Source organism: Pseudopipra pipra, chromosome 2 (genome assembly GCF_036250125.1).
Source record: "Pseudopipra pipra isolate bDixPip1 chromosome 2, bDixPip1.hap1, whole genome shotgun sequence".
NCBI lineage: Eukaryota > Metazoa > Chordata > Aves > Passeriformes > Pipridae > Pseudopipra > Pseudopipra pipra.
In genome coordinates, this window is record NC_087550.1 from 59101577 (window position 1) to 59123922 (window position 22346).

Sequence of the window (22346 nt, forward strand, 5' to 3'; positions counted from 1 at the left end):
ATTTTAAAAGCTGGTTTTTTATGACGGCCGTCTCTCTAGTGTGTGTGTCCCCTACACCCCCCTGCTCGGGAGCTGGAGACCAGACCCGGGCGTGGGGTGGCGGGGTACTGGGCCGGGGCAGGAGGTCACAGCCCCAGGGAGCTCCGGCGGCCGCTGGGCAGCTCAAGGGGCTCATTGTGCCCTGGAGGGGGCGGTCCTACCCTCCCCGCCGGCCGGGGCCGGGAGCGGGGCGGGCCGGGGCGGTGCAGCCCCCCGTCGGGGCTGGGGCCGGGGCCGGGGCCGGGACCGGGGCGGCGGCGGAGCCCGGGGCACCTCTTCATCCCGCGGTAGCCATGGCAGAGGGCTCCGAGAAGGTGCCCATCGCCCACGCTGGGCCCGACGATGTGGAGCTGTGCCTGCCCCCCGTGAGTGATGCGGGGCGGCACCGGGCGGGACCGGGTGGGATGGGGACAAAACCTGTCGGGAGGGAACGGGACCGAGCGGGTCGGGATGTGACGGCACGGGTCGGGTCGGGAGGAGACGGGACGAGTTGGGTACCGGGATAGGTCAGGTCGGGTCGGGTCGGTACCGGTCGGGATGTAACGGGACGGATCAAGACAAAACTGGTCGGGTGGGGTCGGATCCGTACCGAACAGATCGTGATGGGATCGTATCAGGACGGGTCGGGTCTGGTCAAGCCCAGGGCTCAGGACGGGTCGGGGTTCGAACGGGGGTGCCGGGGCGCGGGTCCCGCCGGGCCGGGGTCTCTGCCCGCCCGGGGGTCCCCGCTCCGCTCCAGCCCCGCTCTCTCCGCAGGCGTACGCGGCGGCGGCGCCCCCCGGGCCCGGGCGGCTGCTGAAGGCCGGAGCCGCAGTGCTGATCGCTGGAGCGCTCCTGCTCCTGGCCGGAGCCATCGGCGCCTTCTACTTCTGGAAAGCCACGGAGCAGCAGGTGAGCGCGGCTGGCGCCGGGCCCAGCGGCACGTCCGCACCCGGAGGCGGGCGGGCTTGGAGCTCTTGCACGTACGGAGAAGGCATGGGCTGGAAACTCTTCTTGCGAGGTCTATAAAGAGGTCTTTATTTTTCTCTTGTATTTTTTTTCCATGCTTTCAAAAATTTCCAAACACCTAAAATCCAAACCCACAATCGCTATCTTTGGTGGCTGTTTGGATGGAGCTTCCTGGAAGCACATTTACTAGCAAACACGAAACATCTTTGAAAGCACAGATGCTACATTGATTTCTGCTTGCAAATGCTCAGTGAACTCAAACCCCAACAAGACCCTGGGGATTCACATCCTGGGCAAGCTCCAGCTCTCAGGACAAAAAAAGCATTGAAATGTGTAAATTCCTTTTTCACATCATCTGCATTCTTGATCCACATTCTACCTTGACCCTCAAGTATATAATGCTATAATTAACCCAGTAACAGGCACCATTATTTCACTCTGATGCTTTGTATGACTGTGCATACACTTAGGCACTTTTGCTTAGCAGCTGTGGAGCAATTTTTAAAGTCTTGGTAAGTTTTGTTATTTACAGTTTCCAGGGCACACATAAAACCCATGAAAATGAGAAGCTGTTGGTCCGTGTAAGAACCAAACCTCAGAGCATTAGAACACGTTTACAGATTAACTTTTCTTTCTGTTTACATAGTATTTGTGTTTAAAGCATATTTGAGACATGATGGTACACACATAAATGTGACTTACTCCATAAATTAAGTTAGTATCCTTGAATTTACCTTGGAAGAAGTTTTGTGCTGCCTCCGGTCACACGCCAGTCCCCATCAAGGAGAGCCTTGTGTGAATTCCAGCAACCAGAGCAGAGGTTCCTCTGTGAGACACACCCACACACAGAGCAATAATTCAGATAATCAGAAAGAAAAGTACAAGGTTTTCCCCCAGAAAGACAGGACACGCTGCCGACCTCCAAGACATGCTGCAAGAGCCATCTACTTCTCTAGGCTTTTGAAAAGAGAGAAGGTCACAAATGGGGATACAGTGCATTCAGCTCTGAGGAGGTGGGTGCACTTATGGAGTACAGGACAAAGTTTCACCTTTTTTTATTGCTCCCATCATCTAAATTCAGCCTTGCAAAATATGTCACATTCACAGGAGTCATTAAGCTTCAATGTTGATCTCTAGATGTGAAGTTGATCTCCCAGCGAAGACACTGAGAAACCTGAGAGTTATTTTTCCAAGCTGCCTTCAATCTCAGAAAGCTGCAGTTGACTTGCAAATGTTTAGGAAGCAACTGCAAAAATTATATTCAGGGTCATTCATTAAAAAAATAAGGCATTTTTTAATCCTTATTTTTATTTTATATTTTTTAATTCTTCCTTAACTGACAGAGGTATCAAAGTCTCTACTCAAGCTCAGCCCTTATCAGAGGAGGCCACATAGATTGGTCTGGTTCTATGAACCACATTCAACAGGAGTCCTAGACAGCTAAGAATATGGGAATGACTCTGTATAACTGAGGAACCATGAATCTTCAGCACCTTAGACTTTCTTGAGCGAAGGTGAGAGAAGAAGAAATTTGTCTCTAGCTGTCAGTGTAAATTTTTCATTAAAATGCTGCAAAGGCTCTTTTAAGACCCAAAATAAACTGCTTGTGCAGCACTTCTGGCAGAGCTGCACAAGAGAATCACAAAAGCCCTCCACAGATTGTGGTCCTCCAGCAAATACAAACCACGCTGCAGCTTTCCTCATTGAAAATAGGATAAGAGCAAATACGCTGACAAGGAAAATACAAGCCTATACAACTTCACATCCAATTTAAACAAAGTTCACATCCATTACAAGCTGGGAAGCATGTTCGTATTCAAGAGGAACCTGTTTTTCTGTGCCTCAGCAGAACATCCTAATACATAAATAGGGGTTGGTCTCCTTCAGAGTAGGATATTCGCTCCTGGTTTCCTTTGGGAATCATGCCAGCATAACAAGCAATTCCTAAAATATGACCTAGAAGAAGGTTTTTAGGTCAGAGTGAACCCGGATGTGGACTCACCTCACATTGTTTTTGAGTAGAACTGTGAGCACTCCCTGGAAGGGGGACCTCAGGAGGTCTCTAGTCCAACCTGCTGCTCAGAGCAGGGACAGCTGTGGGGTCAGAAATGGTTCCTCAGGGCTTTATCCAGTTGGGCCTTGAAAACTTCCAAGGATGGAGACTGAACAACCTCTCTGGTCTAGCTGCCCCACCACCAGCCTGCCCCGATGGTCCAGTAGTGCAGTGCTGATTGTTGGAGGGTTATCAAATGCTTACAGAAGCAAAAGTTAGAAGGGATATGATAGTCAGATTGACCCACTGCCCAGTGTAGGAGGAAAGCAATAAGCAACTACTAGCATGTGCTATTGCTCTTTTTTCAATTCCAGGTGTACAACGTTCACTACACTATGAGCATTAATGGAAAAGTACAAGATGGATCAATGGAAATAGATGCTGGAAATAACTTAGAGACATTCAAAACAGGAAGTGGGAATGAAGAGGCTGTTGAAGTTCATGATTTTCAGATCGTAAGTACTGTCACCCTTGTCCTTCATGTAACATGCTCCACTGCTGGATTCTAAGGACACCTTGCCCTGCCCTGACTTCTCTGCCCCAGTCAGTCTCAGGTTCCAGCCTCCAAACATCCGCACAAACATTCTTACTCTTCTGACTTGCTTTCACAGGGAGACAGGCAGTTTCCTCCTAAACAAAATCTAAGTGATTTTTGGGAATACGCCATGCCATGTACCGCTCCGGGAAGTAATATGGATCAGGCTACATCAGATTTGGCTCCATGTTAACACTCTGCATTTTCACACCACTGAGCAGAACTACAACATGCAACCTTGAGATCTTGCTAGAAAAACATTCTGGCAGGCTGTGAAACAACCCTTGCATGATTTCCTGTCATTTGAACTGGAAAAACCACCTCCCCCAAAAATACTTGTTTTAGGAGCATAGGGTCAAGACAGTAAGCCAGCTAGACACCAAGGAGAGACCACTATACAGCGCTTGACCTGGGGAGCTTGCTCTGCCCTGAGATCAAGGATGGGAGCTGCTCTCCATGGCTTGGCCTAAGTTCATCCCCAGGGGAGAGGATGGAGGCATTTAGCACAGATTATGCATCCATTCACCAAATGCAAGGTGCTGGGTCACTTGGGTTGAAGCAAACACATTTGGGTACACCAGCAACTTGGCTGTGGCTGCTCAGCACAGAGCCTAGACCAACAGATGCCAAATCTCAGCACAGTTCAACAGATTGGACAGAGTAGTTCACTGACCTGTACCACCCCTGAGCTACTAAAGGCACATCTATGTGATGCTGCAGAAACCCATTTACAGGGCCCACACTCTGCAGTTAATGTTCTCAGGCGCAAAACACTCAACTTCAGAGTTAAGTCCTCTGTAAGTCAAAGCAGCACTGAAAATAAAGATGCTGCTGCTAGGAAGCATCTCTGCCTCTGGAGCAGCCACCTTCCCCTTGGTGGATCTAGAAAGGCAAGGAAATTCAGCTCCTTGGCTTCTCAGCAAGTACAAACAAATCCATGCCAGGAGACCCTGGACCCCAGCCACAGGACCCCAACCACAGTTGCGGTTCTGCCTTTACAGAACTCTCATTAACATCACCATAGCAACATTATTAGCAGCTGAATAAGAGCATCTACAGTGAGCTCTTCTCATTTGCCTTTGCGATTTCACATCGCTCAAAAGCATCAGTCCACTGGAGAGATACTGAATTCATTTTGCCTCCACATGTGTTGCTGGTAACAACAGCAGGTCAGAAATCAGCTCCCAACACCAACCAGCTAAAAGGACCTCCCAGGGACAGTGCCTGCTTGTAATTACAGAGAGCCAGGACCAGGCTCAGTGAGAGCAAAGGGATGCTGCCCCTTGGATTTTGAGCCAAGAATGCACAAAAAGGTGAAAGCAATTGAAGAGATGTGCTTCCGACGGATTAGTATTTACATCAGTAGCTTTTGATTGACTGGCATTGCTGGAGTGATTGCACAGTCAGTGAAGGCCTGGATTTGGCAACATTAGGGTACTCCTAGCATGCTTGGTGCATCACAAAGCCTTATTTCCTAGTGCACCCATCCCTGCACAGCCATCCCCTCTCTTACTGCTCAACAATTAGTCACTTTGTTTTGATGGGGGTGTGCCTAGCTATACAGGACCTGCAACATACAGGACATGACTCAGGTGTCCCAGTACCATCCATCTCATGCTGCACTAGATGGCCAGGGCACCCACGATGCCCCTTCAGGGCAGGTGAGAGGGGCCATGCTGACACCCATGCCCCCTTGTCCTGGCAGCTAGAGGCCAGGCAGAAAACTAGCACATCTCAAAAGGCACTAAGTAATTGTATTTCAGTGGTTGGCTGGAGCATGTGCAACTGTATGAAAAACAAGAAGTTTTGTCATTTACAACAAGGTATCTAAATTTATAACATAAAAAAAGAGTTCTTTTATGGATACCCAAATCTTACAGAAGAAATGTAGAAACTACAGACAAGGTTCCCATAGCAAAATGTTGATGCCTAAGGTTCTGGCACAGGTCTGGAAGGTACACCCCAAGACTTTCTGGAGACTTGCTCCCTCTGGAGCTCCTTCTCTTGCTTAAAACTAGACATCCATGGTTTATGCAATTGTGTTTCACCCTAGCAGGCGAGACGAAGTCCCACACACAGATTTCTGCACCAAATTTCCCATCACGAACTTCCCCTTGCTGTCACAGCCACTTACGTGTATAAATTGAACTAAGCTGCCCCCATATTTTTGTAAATCTGTGTCACAAGGGTACCACACCACCAGCTAACACAACTTTGAGACTTCCTACGTTAGGTGCTAAGTTACAGTTCAAATCATGTCAAGTAATTCCTTAACAGAGCTACTCCAAGTAGCCTACAGCTTCCATGGAAGCACTTACATAAAACACCCCCCACTTTCAGAAATGAAGCAAAAACTTCTAGACCCATTTGACCAAAATTGTGAAGCTAAAATGATGAGAGAAGAGTGTTTTATTGCATCTGGTTTTAAATAAGATTAGCATTCAAAATGAAAATTCGGTGGCAATTTTAGCAGAGCTGAGGCGCTTTCTTGGGGTAGCGAGGAGCTGGAGGGCTGTGCACAACCCTCTGCCTTCTGCTTTTGCAGGGCATAACTGGGATCCGTTTTGCTGAAGGAGAAAAGTGTTACATCAAAGCTCAGCCAAAAGCTCACGTCCCCGAAGTTGATGCTATGACTAAAGCGAGCCTCTCATCTGAGCTGGTAAGGGGTAATCTAATTATTTATTTTTCAACTACTCTTTGTACAGAGAGGGTCTTAAAGTGGTATTTAAATACAACTAAAAATGAGATTTGAAAGCCACTGTGGCTAGTTGTAGGGTTGTTGAGGATAGTGAATGATAGCTGAGGATTCACTGACTGGTTGCAAGGGGTCCCTGAAAAGCAAGATTGGTGTCAGACATGTCACTGTGTCCAGGGACATCGTGAGAGGCTGCAGATTAGTGAGTGGGGAAGCCACAGACCAATCTCTGACAGATCCATAGGAGACCTCCATGACAAAAGCACCTGCCTGAGAATAGGCTGTGCACAAGGCTGGAAGGGAGAGCGTGGAAGAAGCAGCTCTTTAGTCAATGCAATCATGGTAGATCCCAGGAGATTTCTATCAATGCTCTTGAACAGAAGCATGGACTCCATCACTCAAGCCCTCTGAAATAGTCAATAAAAGGGAATTGTGGAAAATATGGCAAAAACTCAGGTAACTCAGAAGAAATAATAATTTTTTAAAAATTAAGAAATTGCCTTCTTAGCGTCGAACAATTTTACAACATGGCAACTAAATTTCATAGAATCTGCATCACAGCCAGAAAAAAGGCTGCAGTTCTCACCCAGATACCGCCAAACCATCTCCTCACCTCGCTTTTGCAAAAAAAGCCTATAGCTCTATGTGCACAAAGTCTGAGTTTCCCAGAGCTCAGACCCCCAACCCATCTCTCACACAGAAGTGGCTCCAGTGACTTGAGTATGGCTGAGCCTGGACACTGGTGGGGGCTCAGCTACTGTCAGGAGAGCACAGGAGATCCACAACCTCTTTCCCTAGGTTTGCTCTGGTCCCAAGAGAATAAAAGCAGATACAATTACCAAGGAGAGAGGCGCTGTTAAGGCTGTACCTACCTGCAATGGTGCTGTGATTACTGAACATCTACTTCAAAATTAAGGTGAAAAAGGTCTCCAAACCAAGTCAGCAAGGCAGCAGAAATGTCACAAAGCCCCCTGAAGCTGGTGGAATTTTCCCCATGATGGGAAAGAGAACTTGCACAAATTCCAGACAGAGAGCTCCATCTTTCCTGCCTTGCCTTATTTTAAAGGCAGCTGGGCTTTTTGTCTTCACTAGCACTATTGCCTAAAGATAAAGTTTGAATTTTTCATCTCTTTGTAAGAACAAAGTCATAGACCTGAAGACATTATCCTAAAACAGTCAAAAAGTTATTTCTAATACTTTACCTGGTGACAACAAGCCTGTTTCCTTGTCCTGTTTTTTGTGCATTTTCTCCAAAGATGCATCACCTACATGAATGCTGCAATGAATTGTATGCACCGAGGCCAAAACAAGCAGGCAACTCAGTGCTATCGTTAACCTTTCCCTGACATTCGACTTTCCAGGCTAGATGTACAACAGGAATGGCAAAATAGTATTTATTTTTCCTAGAGCAAGTCCTCTCTCTCATATGCAAGTATTTAGGAGAAAGTATGCATATGCTGTTTTCTTATAACACGTATCATAACATTGCTTAAAAAAATGGTTGAGTAAAGTGAGTTTTACAGATACCCAAATTCTGTCCGCTCACAAGTCAGGATCATCTCAAACAAAAACAAAGGGTATTTTTGTTTCTGAAAACTAGACTTAGATATTTCTGATGTTGATAAAAGCTTAAGTGAGAGAATATAAATAAAGAGCAGTAGACAGATTGGAAAGCAAACTTAAATGACTTGAGACCTACAAAAGAAATCAATAAACACACTAAAGAAACAACAACCCAAGGGAATAAATTGATCTAGTCAGTTATATAACAAGTTCTGATGACTTTTATGAAAGCAATTTAGAATTTTAACTTTGAAACCATACTGGTTTTCATGATTCAAAAGTTGGTTTTCTTTTAATATTTCACTGTTGCTATAAAATACTTACACATTTTATGTAAAATAATACTTTGAACTAACAACTTTAAAGAATCAATCACTGGCATTTTCCTGCATTACTTTGAAGATATGAACCAAAAACCTGCAGGGTACACTTCAAAAAGGCAGTCTCCTTTAACTTGCACTTCAAGTTTTTGGTCAATTGAATTGCTTTTACCAAACAAGACCTTTAATCAGACCGATCACGTTGACTTAGAACTGGAAGCTGGAGCAGCTCTCAAGCTATAATCCTCTCTAAAACTTCTGAACAAGATTCCGCCCCCCATCCCCTGCACACATTGTAAATACAGTTATATTGGAAGTACATCAAATGTGAATGGGGCATAATAAAAGATTAGGGGCTTGGATTTTGCTGGAGTATTTCATTGCTGCTTTGCTGAAGGTGGTAAATCTTCACAGTTTCTACCACCTGGAATACCGATGCTTTGGGCTAAAAAGATCTCTGACACCCAGCCCATGCACATGGGGCAAAAGCCTTCCAGGAGTGAGATGGGTGAAATCACAGCCCCAGCGAAGCTGACAGTAGTTTTGCCCTTTGTTTCAGCTGCAGCAGCCTTTCCCCAGGCCTTGGCTCTGTAGAGTCAGTTCACATTCATGCAACAGAAGGATGCTCAGTATTAGTTGCAGCGGGTGATTATACAGCTTGGTGCTCAAGAATTAACAGAAAGCAGGCACATGACTGCTCACTGAGCAGCAAAGGATTTACACTCTTCTATTTGCAGGAAGATGAAATCATGCCTGTGAGATTTGACAAAAATTCCCTTATCTGGGTGGCTGCAGATGAGCCTATCAAGCATAACAGCTTCCTAAGCCCCAAAATTTTAGAGCTTTGCGGGGATCTTCCAATTTTCTGGCTGCGACCAACATATCCCAAAGGTAACACTTCTTTTATTTAAAAAGTATCTTATCCCTCCCTTCATCTAAATGTCTTCCCGACATCATGTTTGCCACTGAAACTTGCACATCTGGGAAACCAGACTCCTCTCCTCCCTTGCCCAGCCTGTTTTCCCATGCCTTTGTGGGTTCATGCTGAGATTGGGGGTTTGAAGTTTATCCATTAGAGATTTTCCATATTTGTATTTCCTCAGACAATTTATACAGCCCATGTGGGTGTCTATGAGATGAAACATTCCCAGAGAAATTAGCCTCCTTCCACAGAATGACAAGAGCTCAAACTAGCCCCCAAAACATTGAGGTAGCTGACACCAGGTAGCAGGAACATTATATCTGGCCAAGAGTTGGGGAATATCAAGCTCCTGGCCTGGGACCATAGCCTGTCCTGTTTCCTACCCTGCTTCTCCAGAGGATATCAGTGGAGTGGAAGGATGAGATGCTTTAAGCTATCCAACTGGTGGATGGTTTATGAGGTTCTGGGGGCAGTCCCAACACTGAAGTACTCTTGTCACCCAGAGCCAAGTTTAGCAAAGGTGTTCAGGAGTCATGAGGGAGACAGCAACTTCTCCAGGTGACTTCCAGGCCTAAGAGGAGTGAAGGTTTGAAAAGATTTATTCTTCCTTGGTCCAGTTAATATCAGAACACTTGGGGAGGACAACACAAGCCAAAAAAATTCACCACATTTCAGAGCACCTGTGGATCCAAGCTACCAACATTTTCCACTTTCCTCATGACCTTGCCTATCCCACTGAGCAACAAAAGAGCAGTATCAAAGCTGTCCAGAACCTGTTTCCACCAGGTTCCCCAGCTGTCCTTGAGAGCAGGGCACCATTCTGTCATAAAATCATTTTTAAAAAATGAGATGTGTATGACTGGTCTTGCTAGTGCTAGCGACTGCTGCTGACTTGGCATCACTGACCACGGGGTGGGTCAAAAAACCCCCAACCAATCTTCTCACACACATTTTGCCTCAAGGAGGGGAAGAGGGGAGAAAAAAAGGTAATCATACTGTTTTGGATTGACATTGGCTGCAGACACAAGAAAGAAAGGCAAGTAGCTCCCATGGGGATGCTCATGGTTTACTAACGCACAGCTTTGGCTTCCTCTCTGCCCTCCATCCTCTCCTTTTTTCAGTATTTAAAGAAATCACAGAAACATTAGATAAATACAAGGAACCTTCTGTTTATCTTTACTTTGAATGTTCAAGATTATCCTCTGGTGATTATTTCTTCAGATAACCAAAGGAGAGAAATGAAGAGAAACAAGCGCCAATCAGGATCAAACTTTGATGAGGAAGACTTGGAAGCTGCTGCTGAAGAAGTAAACCCCAGGTCACCTACAGTGCAACTGAGTCAAGAGCTTGATCACCAGTTTAATGACACCAGGCCAATGGGACGAGAAACAGATCAAACATTTAATCCAGACAACCCATATAACGTAAGTATTCGCACTGCAATCTTCTCTCAGAGCTCAGATGGTGATGCGGGGTTTGTCTTTTTTTTTTTTTAATCTGCACAATTTTGCCTGTTCAGCTTTACTCTGAAATAACAGACTTGCAAAACACCTAAGAAGCTAAAAAAAGTCTTCCCTCAGTCCTCTTCTCCAGTTTTGATTAGATTTCAGTCTGAAACAAGTACAAGTGCTTGAGATCACAAGGTTAAGGCAAGTTGATGCCAAGTTGCTTTTTGGGGTTTCCAGGTTCATATGGAAACAGCACTGGAGATCTGACAAGGATAGCACCTTCTGAAAACAAACCAAAGCTGGTCGACAGCTGAACCCCATCATTTACTATGTGAAGAGAGAGTCCAGTAGCTAGAAACATGCTTTGCTCTGAAACAGAAATTAGTATCACAAGTGACTACTACAGAGGAAAGCAGTAGCAGTGTCTGATTGCAAAGAGATTATGGTCCAGCCAAATAAATTTGTTTTTCTCAGCCTCTTCTCTACCAGGGTAAGCAACTCTAGTCTAGCAAGCAACTGGCAGAGAAGAATCTGTTTAGACAGCAACAGTGGATGGAGGACGACTATCATAAAACTCGTTCTCACCCTTTGAGAAGCAGCAGCCCACAGAAAGAGCACGGGAGCCACCCTGCCGTGTCCCAACACCTCTGCTACGCTGCAGGAAAGCTGGCTGTACAGTAGGCACCTTCCAGTCTACTGCACCAGCGCCAGACAATTTACACCCATCATTTGGTGCAGCAGGAATAAGTCATTTTAATACAACACTGTCACAAGATAAATGCCTCCTGCTTTGGAAGCAAGTCCCAGCTTTGACTTGACATTTATGCAACAGCAGGAGATCATTATACTGTGACAGCATTCTGCAGAGTTGACATCCCTTAATTAAACTTAAATTAATCACTCCAAATAAAGTGGATCTAAATCGACTCTCTCATGAGATAGTAAAACAGCAGTGGCACTGGAAGGTAACTTCTCACAGCTACTGACGTGAACGTGTCCATGAGGTCTGAGCTGCCCTGCCCCTGGAGGGCAGTGGCAGAGCAACTGCCACAGGTCTGTTCTTCCAGCCAAGGGCTGACAGGCCAAATGGAGAATGGCCAGTCAGATACTGGTCATCAGACTTCCCTCAGCCTGCAGAGCAGGATTCACCTTCACCAACAGTTACTGCACAGATGCCGATATCCAAGCTTCCTTAGAGATCAAATAATTTGATTGAAAAGGACCATTAGTAATACTGTAAGTCTTTCCTGAAGGATTAAATGAATCCTCCCTAGAGCTATTTCTCTTCACCCACTGTAAGTGGAGCCTGGACAACGAGCTCAGGTGTAGAAGTTCACAGTGCAGGTATCTGAATTCAATGATGATGAATCCTGACCAAGGAAACAACATCCTCCCTGCTCTCAGGACTGGGAATGAGTTGCTGGGGTCCCAAACAACACCCAGCTGTCACCAGTGTCCTGTACAACCCCAGTCAAGAGATGGCACCTTTCCGTGTGCCACCTTTTTGTTGTGCTGCTACTTTTATGAATGACAAATGCTCAGGTAAAAAGCTGACTGGTACTTCAGTATTTGCTCTTTGCTGCTGCTTTTCTTGAAATAACACCAATGGGCAAAGAACAACTGAGCTTCAAAAAGCAGAATATCCAGGTTACCTTTTTCCCACAGAAAGGAGGAAAGGAATTTTGAAGGGTAAAGGCTTTTATGTATGCTTTGCTTCATTTAACTCCTTATTGTCAGCTACAGAACAGGCAGAATTCTCACTGTCCACAACACACCTAAGTGTGGTGGGAGTGGGAGGGAAGGAAGCAGACAGAGACAAGGGAGAAATACTCAGAAAACTGTAGGGGACCAGGGTTAACTGGTTTAACTACCTTAAAGAGTAGTTTCCTAGGAATGCTGTAAAAATCATTAAAATACAAAAATTAAAACAAAACATAAAAAACACAGCATATACTTCAGGCATCATCACCTACACAAAAGACTCAGATAACTGTCTTGAAATCTTTTTCATCACTAATATTTAAAACTTGGGAGCTTTCTGTTGCTGGATCTTTTGCAAGGACTGTAGAAGAAAAACAAGGTAGTTAGAGCTGCCTGTTGTTCCTTTCATTTTACATGGGTGATTGCACCAATTCTCCACTTCTGCCAAAGAGAGCAAGACAAAAGAAAAAAAATAATAAAGCAAGATGCACGGGTCACTTAGTGGGAGCTTAGTTAACTTCCACAGGCCCAAGATTTCAGTTTTTACCCTTTGTGGGGTTAACAGGAGCATGGGTTTGTTCTGCCATTCTGTGAGAATGAGAGCACCAGGATGACATTTAATATTTTACATTTCAGCAACTGGAAGGTGAAGGGATGGCTTTTGACCCCATGCTGGATCACCTGGGCGTGTGCTGCATTGAATGCCGGCGCAGTTACACACAGTGCCAGAGAATCTGCGAGCCCCTCATGGGCTACTACCCGTGGCCTTACAACTACCAAGGGTGTCGCACCGCCTGCCGAATCATCATGCCTTGCAGCTGGTGGGTTGCTCGTATCATGGGTGTTGTGTGAGAGAAAGCCTTGACAAAAAAAATCTTTAAAAAAATCAGGAGACTTGACAACATAAGCAGGAATTGCAATGATGACAAACTGGTAACAGACTACAACCAAAGCAGCAGCACCGATCCTGGTTTTCAAAATCAAAGTATGTTTTACTGCACCAGAAGCAAGGTCAGATGTTCTAACTTCAAATTAAAATCTTAAGTTAATATTCTATTAGATTTACAAGTGACAAGGGTATATTAGCACTTGCTGAATTACAAAACTGAGACATTCCCCCAAAAAGACAATAATAAACTTTGCTCACAAACTGGTTTAGCAGTCCAGAACCTTGCCTATAAACTCAGTCTTTCGTAACAAAAACCCCTCTTTCCAAGCTACATGTGAAAATTTACATCCAATTAGGCAACTAGCTCAACTTGTACACTTGGGAGTGCCTTTCATCCATGCAGCTTACTTAAATAAATCACAAGTTAAGTTGCTCCCCGTTAAGTTGCTCCCCGTTGCTATTTGGAGTTGCCGGGTCATTATGAATGGTTATAAACCAATTACAGCATACCTTTCCCCCAAAGCTGCTCCAGGGGACACGGGAAAGCACACATTGTGCTAAATCGGAAACAAACAGCAGGAAAAGGGGTTGTAGAAGGGAATGTGCGTGGCTGCAGAATCAAAACCCTTCGCACATCCCAACATCAAAGAAGCCTCAGCATTAAGAATCCTGTATCCATGATACCACTGTAGTGTCTAACAAGTATCTGCTATCCAGTTACTACAGCAAGAGTATTTACATGCAGTTGCAGACCAAAGAGCCTCAAGGCCCTTCAGAATCTGCAACAGCCACTGTTATTTATAAATCCTTGAATTAGACACTTTTGACACAAGATTACAACCCCTCTTTATTCCACATGGATAGCAGCCATTCAGACTAGCTCCTTTAGCTTCACTGAAACTAACCTCCGTTCCCTGAAGAGAAACTGCTTACCAGCAAGGAGAAAAAAAAAAAAAAAAAAAAGAAAGAAAAAAGAAAAGGGTTTCTCATCTCACCCTTTTTGGTTAGGCAAACTCTGCAATTATTGGGATTGATCCTATTAGATGTTAAACCTCTAAGGAAGGTACTAAGCCAAAATACTCAAAGATGGAATGACTTAGTATTGACTAGCCTTGAAAACCAAAGACAGAGGTATTATACTGCCTTCATCCATACTATACATCCTGAACCCTACCACCGAGTTTATGGAGCCACCTAGATGGTCTTTATGAACAAAAGGGTCCAATTTTTCTTAAAGTTCACTTTCTGGAGCATTCACTTTTTTGACTAAACAGCTTTTGAGATGTTGCAAGCCCAGTAATGTTATTAACACTGCGTGATACACAAAAGAGAGGAATTAATTTGACATAATCATGGCTTAAAGAAAATAAAGACAACCTCATGTGAAATGCTAAACTGCATATCTAAAAAGCAAAGTGTTAAATGAGAATAAGATGAGACTAGAATTCAGTATTTTGTTCTATTGTAGCTTTTTTAATGTAAGCTTCACCTTCCCTTAATCTGAAGGACAGACTCGCTTTGAAATATTTAAATTAAAAACTTCTTAAAGTGGGATTTCAAGGCCTGTTAAATTTGAGTTTCTCCTTTTTAAACTGAAAATGACCTTGATCATTATGTTGTTTTAGCAGTATGTCATTCATATGCTTAGAAAAGTCAGGTTTCCTTTTTTTTTTTTACTGCACATTAAACAAATACATTAAAAAACAACAATCGCTTTCTGTGCCTTTTTCAATGTAGAAACTGTAACAATTCCTTTACATACTTGTTCAAGAACTGTCTAGAGAGGAAAGGAAGGGGATCAGCAAGTGAAACAGTGAAGGCAAAAAAGAGGGAAATATGACTATAGCTGAACTAGACTGTTGCTGTCTTGCATCTTGAGGCAACCTGTGACCTGCTTCTCTCTGTCTCCCCCCATAAAACAAAGTTTCCTTCTGAAGACAAAGAAAACCTTTTTGTAGGTGATTTACCTGTCTACACATTCTTAAGAAAATTAATTCTTCCCAAACAAAAGCTTGCATCAGCTGCTTTCTATAGGCAGTCACAAAGCATGCAAGAAGTAAAAAAAGCATCCTACTCATGGATGCGTTAAATTGTCACATACAGCATGTATGTCTCAAGAACACTTCTGTATGCACAATGCCAACAAAGCCTGAGTGATCATAAAATTTATCCATTTCCAAAAGATATGCAACAAAATGCCATCCTCAACTCAAGCTTCAAACAAGCAAATTCCTATTTACCTTCATACCAGATTCAAGGAAAGAAAAGATCTTGTGCTGCAGCAAGGTTGAAAAGTCTTACTTCAGTACATCATCTAATTTTGAAGGAAAAGTTCTGAGGTGACACAGGAACAACAATAAAACCAACAAGCCAACAGTATGAAAAGACACAGTGATATTCCCTGCAGTGGTGGCTCAGACTCCAGCTCTAACTATCTGGAGCGATCCGATTCACTACTATACGGTATTTACTACCCACGCTGAAGTTTTTCACTGCCACCACAAATGTAATACCTTGGCACACTAAAGGCATTCCAACACGTCAGCATTTGGAGGGGGTGGGATTTTCCTGCAATCTGACCCTGTGCTAGAAGAAACGTTTTGACCAAAGTCTAGGGAAGGAGGAGAGAAAGAGGAACGACCTTGTCATCAACAGTATTTCCCACCACAGGTGGGTGGATGTTTGTCAGAGCACTGCAATTCTACTATCCTTAAAACTTAATTACCCATGTGATTGTGTACTAGGAGGATTAGGATGGCACAACAGATTAGAGCAGAAAAAGGGGATAACTTCAGGCTGGTGGAAAAGAGAAGGAAAACGGGAAGCAATGCCATAGGGTTAAAAAGATTGAAAGCCAGTGATGGGAAGGCAGAAGTCTCTTTTCTGAACCTACAGTTTGCTTTCTCCCCACTTAAAACAAATGAACCAGAGTCTCTCTCTTTGTCCTTTTTGATACAGGAATCACCCTCCACTTGTATCTACATTGAAAAATCAATAAGAAGCTGGGAGGCATGGAAGTGGGGGTAGGGGAAGGAATCTGTCTTCTGCCTCCCATGTAACACTTCACTCCTACTGCAGCACAAACAAATTCCAAGGAAGTTTCAGTGATCTTTTATAAACACTGTACCTATACCAAAGATGAGAGATACAGCCTTAAGCTGCAACACAGGCATCTTCCTCCAGACCAGGAGCAGAGTAACCCCATCTGTGGGGGGTTACCGTTACCTCTCACTGTCCTGTTCCCATGTTTGCAACAGATGCACAAATCAGAGCACTGAGGTGAAACTACCTGGGTCTTCTAGACAGTACTATTTATGGATGACCAAAAGGCTTGGGGGAAAAAACCCTCAAGAGGTTTGAACACAACTAAAACATCATCCACTCTGTCCTTGCAGGCACTCATTGCCACTGTATCTTTCAGAGCCTCTATTCAACCTCCAAGCTCCCAATAGCTTTCTCTGGACCTAGGGCTTCTGGAACTGTTCTGCGCACGTTTTGTCAAGAACAAAACATATTGTTCACAAAGTTCATGAAGCACCTTCTCCCCAACTCTGTAAGGAAATTTTGCCTACTGCTTTAATCCAATCCCCTCCAAAAAGAAGAAAAATTCAACACACGCATCCTCACATTCCCCTTTCCCAAAGGCAAAAAGAGCTGCATTACTAGTTCACCTAAATTCTAAGGTGGAACACACACAGATTATCTGCCTGTGCTCAGAAACATGACAGAATTATGTTTAGACCTGCAAACTTGGTTTACAGGATTGAGATGGACAGGGCGCTCTACCACTTGATTGCTACAAGTTTTAGCCTGAAGCTAAAGCATTATATTTGCATTACATATGCCTCAGGAGTACATAAATAGCAATGCATTTTATTTTACTTTTTGCTTTAAGCTACGTGAATTGAATCTCAAAGCAGTGAAACAGTACCCACTTCATACAAGAATATATTGTGCTTATCTGACGAAATACTCCCATGGTCTTTCAGTAAGTGAAAGTAGACAGAGGAACTTCTACTGTGTTCTCTTCAGTAAGAGCCACTTGATTGGCAGAAAATATCCTCACATTACTTTTTAATTTCTATTTAAGAGATTTTTATCTAGGCTTTTGCCCATAGCAAGCCTTCGCTAAGCACTGTTAAGTGCTCCAAATGACATTTATAAAGCAAGGCTGGCCAGGAGACAAGAACCCAATTTTCTGACAAAGAGAACCACTCAGACATTTGTCTTCCTTCTACACTAGAAAGGAAGAAATGCTTTTCAGAGCATAAATAAAAAGCAGCAAAGCACTTATCCAGGAGAATTGAGTTCAAGTACCTATCCCAAATCAAGTCAACTTCAATGTTAGGATCCCACATGGATGGCAAATGCTCTACATGTTGAGCTACTCAGAATTCTCTGAAGGTCAAGAAAAGCTCCACTGAAGCTAACAAATCACTGAAACAGGCCACAACTATATTCTTCGAGAAACTCTTCCAAGAAGCAGATGTTGTTCAGTAAGTGCCAAGAGGTAAGGCACACACAAAGCCATTCCTAAATCCAATCTACCCCAGTTCATAGTGTTCAAAGAGCAGCGTGACATTCAGTTCTGAAGGTTATCAAATTTGAGCTTTGGAAAAAACGAATTAATTCTGAATCCAAAAGTGATGCAAAAGAAACCACTGCCCAGCTTGCACTATAGGATAATCAGGATCAGAGTGCCTGAAGAAACTGCAGTTATGTCAAGACTGTAGTCACAGCTACAGCTGCCCACTATGACTATCCAAAGTTCACTGCTACAGCATACATCCAAAAACAAACTCTCGTTTTGGGATTCGTGAGACTTTAAAATCTTGGTATCTCTCTACTGTACAGGCATAGTAACAACAGTAGGAAAAAAGCCACTGCACTTTCCCAGCATCACTGCAAAATCTAGATTCCCATTCCTCAGAAAGGACAGAATACATCCTTCCTTCCTCCTCTTTAGTTTTTAATCATCATTAATTACTGAACAGCTGCAGACTTCACTCGTTCTATTCAAACACCTGTTCTAACAGCCTTTATATTATACCAAGCTCCTCCAATTCACACTGCAGTAAATTAACCTATTCAATACAAAGAAAACAGGTAGAGTAACAAACAATCAGGAAAACCGCACATAATTAGGAAAGCAAGGAAAAGTAGCAAACTTAGAGAAGCATCCAATGGTTAGTAAGGAATGAAGTAGCTTTCAGGGTGCTGTCAATATTTGCAATTCATGGTGTTTTCTATGATCACAGAATATTTAGGTATCTCTGAATTCCCAAAAGACAGTGGCACATGGACTAGGCATGTTTAGCACAACTTTGTGAGTTCATGTCTCTTTCACAGAATCACAGAACAGCTCAGGTTGGAAGGCGCCTCTGGAGATCACCCTGTCCAACGCCCCTGCTCAAGCAGGGACACCTTGAGCCAGGTGCCCAGGACCATGTCCAAGTGGCTTTTGAGCATCTATATGCCCTTTTAGACTTGTATCTAGGTAGTACAAACAGAGAGAGTACTTACATTCTCAGTTCTTTTGTAAATATTCTCTGTATATATTGTTATTTACAATTTGGTCGTGAAAAAAAAAAGCTGCACAATTAAGGACATACAGGTTCTTCTCTAAACACTCCCCAGTATTCAGAAATCACAGAACTCAAAGCAACTGCTTGCTGTCTTTGATTTCAGGCAATTACAAAAGATCCTTCTTTCGGAATACACAAGGCAGACAGAGGACCCATTTTTCTGTAAGAATTTCCAGTCACACCAAATTTTCTACCTTTCATCACTTATGACTACAGCTATCTATCGCCAAGGTGGAAGGACTCCAAAAGTGGGTATTTTGTGTCTGCATCAAGAATAGTAATGTCATCCTCTTCCCTGAATGCACATTTTACTCCTATACATGCCAGTTTTTTTTTAAGCAGTGTATTCCCATCCTTACCTATATGTTCTAATTGATTCCCCCAACAAAAACCAAGAATACTAAAAATGAAATAAAGCAACTTCCGTATAGAAAAAGTTGTATTTACAGTTTTATTTAGCAGAGTTAAAGAGCAAACAATTTTAACACTGTTGTTGAAAAGTGTTTTTACCCAAAGTTGCCAAGATCTAATAAGTTATTGAACAGAAACACCAAGTGTAAGGCAGAAATCCTGACCAGCCATTAGAGATCACCCTATCCCAAAGAGCAGAGCTGATAAAGGCGGTAGAAAATTTGGACTGATTGACTCAATTTCCAGAAATTAGACAGAGATGACAAAAATAGGGCTCCACTTTTGAATATATCTTTAACATCTGTGGATGAAGGAATTTCTAGAGCACACAAAATGTAAAGACAATTTCTGTTTTCAAGGGAACATTCAGTGCTTTGAATCCAAGAATACTATGTCCATATACAGTGGTCAGTACATGACTATGGCAACACACGGATGGTAAAGATCAAAAATAGGATTAGAACTTTTTCCATTCCACATCATCAGGAGGATTTACTTCTACCTTCCTTTTACCGACATCAGACCAGTTGGTGCTCAGAACTGTGCCGCCAGACTCCATCTGCAACACAAGAGAAAGCTTGTTTAGTTTGCTAGAGAACTCCAGTAATAAAAAAGCCACATTTCACAGTAAGCTTCAAAGAGTAGTGATTACACAAGAATTCTGTGTCCATACAGAATGAAGTCTGACAAAGCCATCATCTTCAGCTCAACAGTACTGTTATCAGTACTGGACACAGTGAGATGCTACTTCATTAACAAGAAACTTCTGAAGGGTGAGTCCTGTTCTTGCCTGTGATGACTACAAATTAAGCAATCAAGAGGAATTTGATCCTTTTAAGCTCTATACAAGCCAAACGCTCTGTTTCCTTTGATAACATTGATTGAAATGAAGAGACCAGTGACAAAGCACAACCTTGGACTTAGTCACATTCATTAGTGTACAACACTGTAGCTTTCAATGAGAGTTGTTGTACCAATATCTCCAATAGAACCATAGGCATTCATTATAGGCCCAACTGATGCAAAGTTTAGTAAATTGTGCCAGTGTGCAAAAGTCACACATTTCTTCAGAAAAAGAGAATGAAGACTTACAAATGATTTGTTCATGGCACGTTTCACTTCATCTGTACCATCTGAATAGATTTGCTGAAATAGTTTATTTAATGCAGCATCTCCTTCTAACTTCTCATTCTTCTCCTCTTCTTTGATTTCAACTACCAGTTTGTCCCAGTTCCTTGTATAGTGAGAGGATGACGGATATAAGTGCTGGGTATCTGAAAACAGAAGTGTTAGTTAACTAAACGTTTTCTCACGACTTTTAGGGCGGCAGAGAACACAGACACATGTATCTGATGAATCAGAGATGATAATGGAACATGAAAATGCAAATGGATTCCTCCTAAATGATATAAGCATCTCAGTAACAAAAATAAAGGAAACTAAGAAGCACAAAAGTTTATTTTTAAGTAAACAGTTACATAACTTAGTTACCTAACATGAAAAAAAGCTGGACAACAGCAACACAGATAACTAAAGTCAAAATGAGGCTGACAGAAAAACCCAAACAGCCACCCAGAACCATAGGAAAAGTTGAACTAAATTTCAAAAAATATCTGAAATCAATAAAGCAGGAAATTCAAATTCTCCCAAAGACAGATTGTTAATCTGTCTCGAAAAACTCCAAAGTATTAGTTTCCATGAGATCATCATGGCTTGGCTTCGCGAACAAAGATTTGGGAAAGGCTCTATCCACGTTTGTTACAGGCACGCTGGTGGCTAAAGAGGCCAATACGAGATAGACATGTCCAATTGCAAAAGGCACAGCAGAAAGACTCCTTAGGTGGTATATTCTGCAATACACGGTTCTTTCTGCGTTGTCTTTTCTCCTCAAGGGTGATCCTGCGTGCGTTCTCAAAGGAAGCAGCAGCGTTATAGATGGTGTGTCTCCAGGCCTCCTGATTGGAGGCCAGAGTAGACCAGTTATGAGAATCAATATGGCCAAGGCTGAGATGTTGTTTCAGGGAGTCCTTGTATCTTCTCTTTGGGGCTCCTCTCATGTGGCAGCCGGTGGCAAGTTCACCATAAAGCAAGATCTTAGGGAGGCGGTGGTCCTTCACCCTTGAGACATGTCCTGCCCAACGCAGCTGTGTTCTCAGTAACATGGCCTCAATACTTGTGACTGCTGCTCGTTCTAGAACAGATGTATTGGTCATATAATCTGACCAGTGGATTTTAAGGATTGTATGGAGGCAGCCTTGATGGAAGCGTTCTAAGAGGTACAGGTGGTGGCAGTAGATGACCCATGATTTGGATCCATATAAAAGAGTAGACAGCACTATGGCTTTGTAAACATCGATCTTGGTACTTTTGTTCAAGTGTTTATTATGCCATACTCTTTTATGGAGTTTTCCAAAAGCACTATATGCCTTTGCTAACCTGTTGTCTATCTCTCCATCAATCTTACCGTCCAAGGAGATGAGGCTACCTAGGTAATTAAACTGCTGGACTGATTTGAGCTCTGATTGGCCAATGGTGAGATGGGGATGATGGAAGACTTCCTGAGGTGCTGGTTGATAGAGAACTTCTGTCTTCTTTAAGTTGACTTCCAACCCAAAGAGCTCAGCAGCGTCTGCCAAGCAGGATGTTAAACGCTGCAGAGCTGCTTCTGTGTGGACGACAAGGGTGGTATCATGAGCATAAAGCAGCTCCCGGACAAGATGATTTAAGGTCTTGGTGTGGGCCTTCAGTCGCCTTAGGTTGAATAGGCTTCCATCAGTACAGTATCAAATGTAGATACCATTCTGATCATCGAGGTCTGCCGTAGCCCTTTGGAGCATCATGCTGAAAAAGATCGTGAATAGAGTTGGTACAAGAACACAGCCTTGTTTCACACCATTGGTAATTAGAAAGGGCTCAGAAAGTGCATCACCATACTGACTTGGCCGTGCTGATCCTCATGAAGTGAGATGATCATTTTAAGGAACTTGGGGGGACATCCTAAACGTTCCAAAATCTGCCATAGACCTTTTCTGTTCACAGTATCGAAAGTCTTGGTGAGATCAACAAAGGTTACATAGAGACCTCTGTTCTGTTCCCTGCACTTCTCGTGCAGTTATCTGAGAACAAATACTATGTCTGTGGTACTCCTGTTGGCTCTGAAACCACATTGGCTTTCAGGTAGAATTCCTTCTGCTATCAGTCTGTTCAAAAGTACTGCCAGGATTTTGCCAGTAATGG

At 43.3% G+C, this 22346-nt stretch overlaps 2 protein-coding genes across 2 annotated transcripts in view; one reads left to right on the plus strand and one right to left on the minus strand.

The window, feature by feature from the left end:
- Positions 1-241: 241 nt before the first annotated feature.
- CNMD (chondromodulin) lies at positions 242-14823 on the plus strand. Its single transcript, XM_064645634.1, has 7 exons — positions 242-404; positions 796-930; positions 3355-3495; positions 6121-6234; positions 8891-9044; positions 10297-10499; positions 12861-14823. The coding sequence occupies exons 1-7, from the start codon at positions 333-335 to the stop codon at positions 13074-13076; spliced, it is 1035 nt and encodes a 344-aa protein (XP_064501704.1). The 5' UTR covers positions 242-332; the 3' UTR covers positions 13077-14823.
- A 4312-nt stretch (positions 14824-19135) lies between these two features.
- SUGT1 (SGT1 homolog, MIS12 kinetochore complex assembly cochaperone) overlaps positions 19136-22346 on the minus strand; it is a 28900-nt gene continuing 25689 nt past the window's right edge. The window contains exons 12-13 of the mRNA XM_064645631.1: positions 20202-20383; positions 19136-19668 (exon numbers count right to left, since the gene is read on the minus strand). Of these exons, the coding sequence (XP_064501701.1) occupies positions 19567-19668; positions 20202-20383 (284 nt within the window). The 3' untranslated portion in view covers positions 19136-19566. The remainder of the gene's footprint in view (positions 19669-20201; positions 20384-22346) is intronic.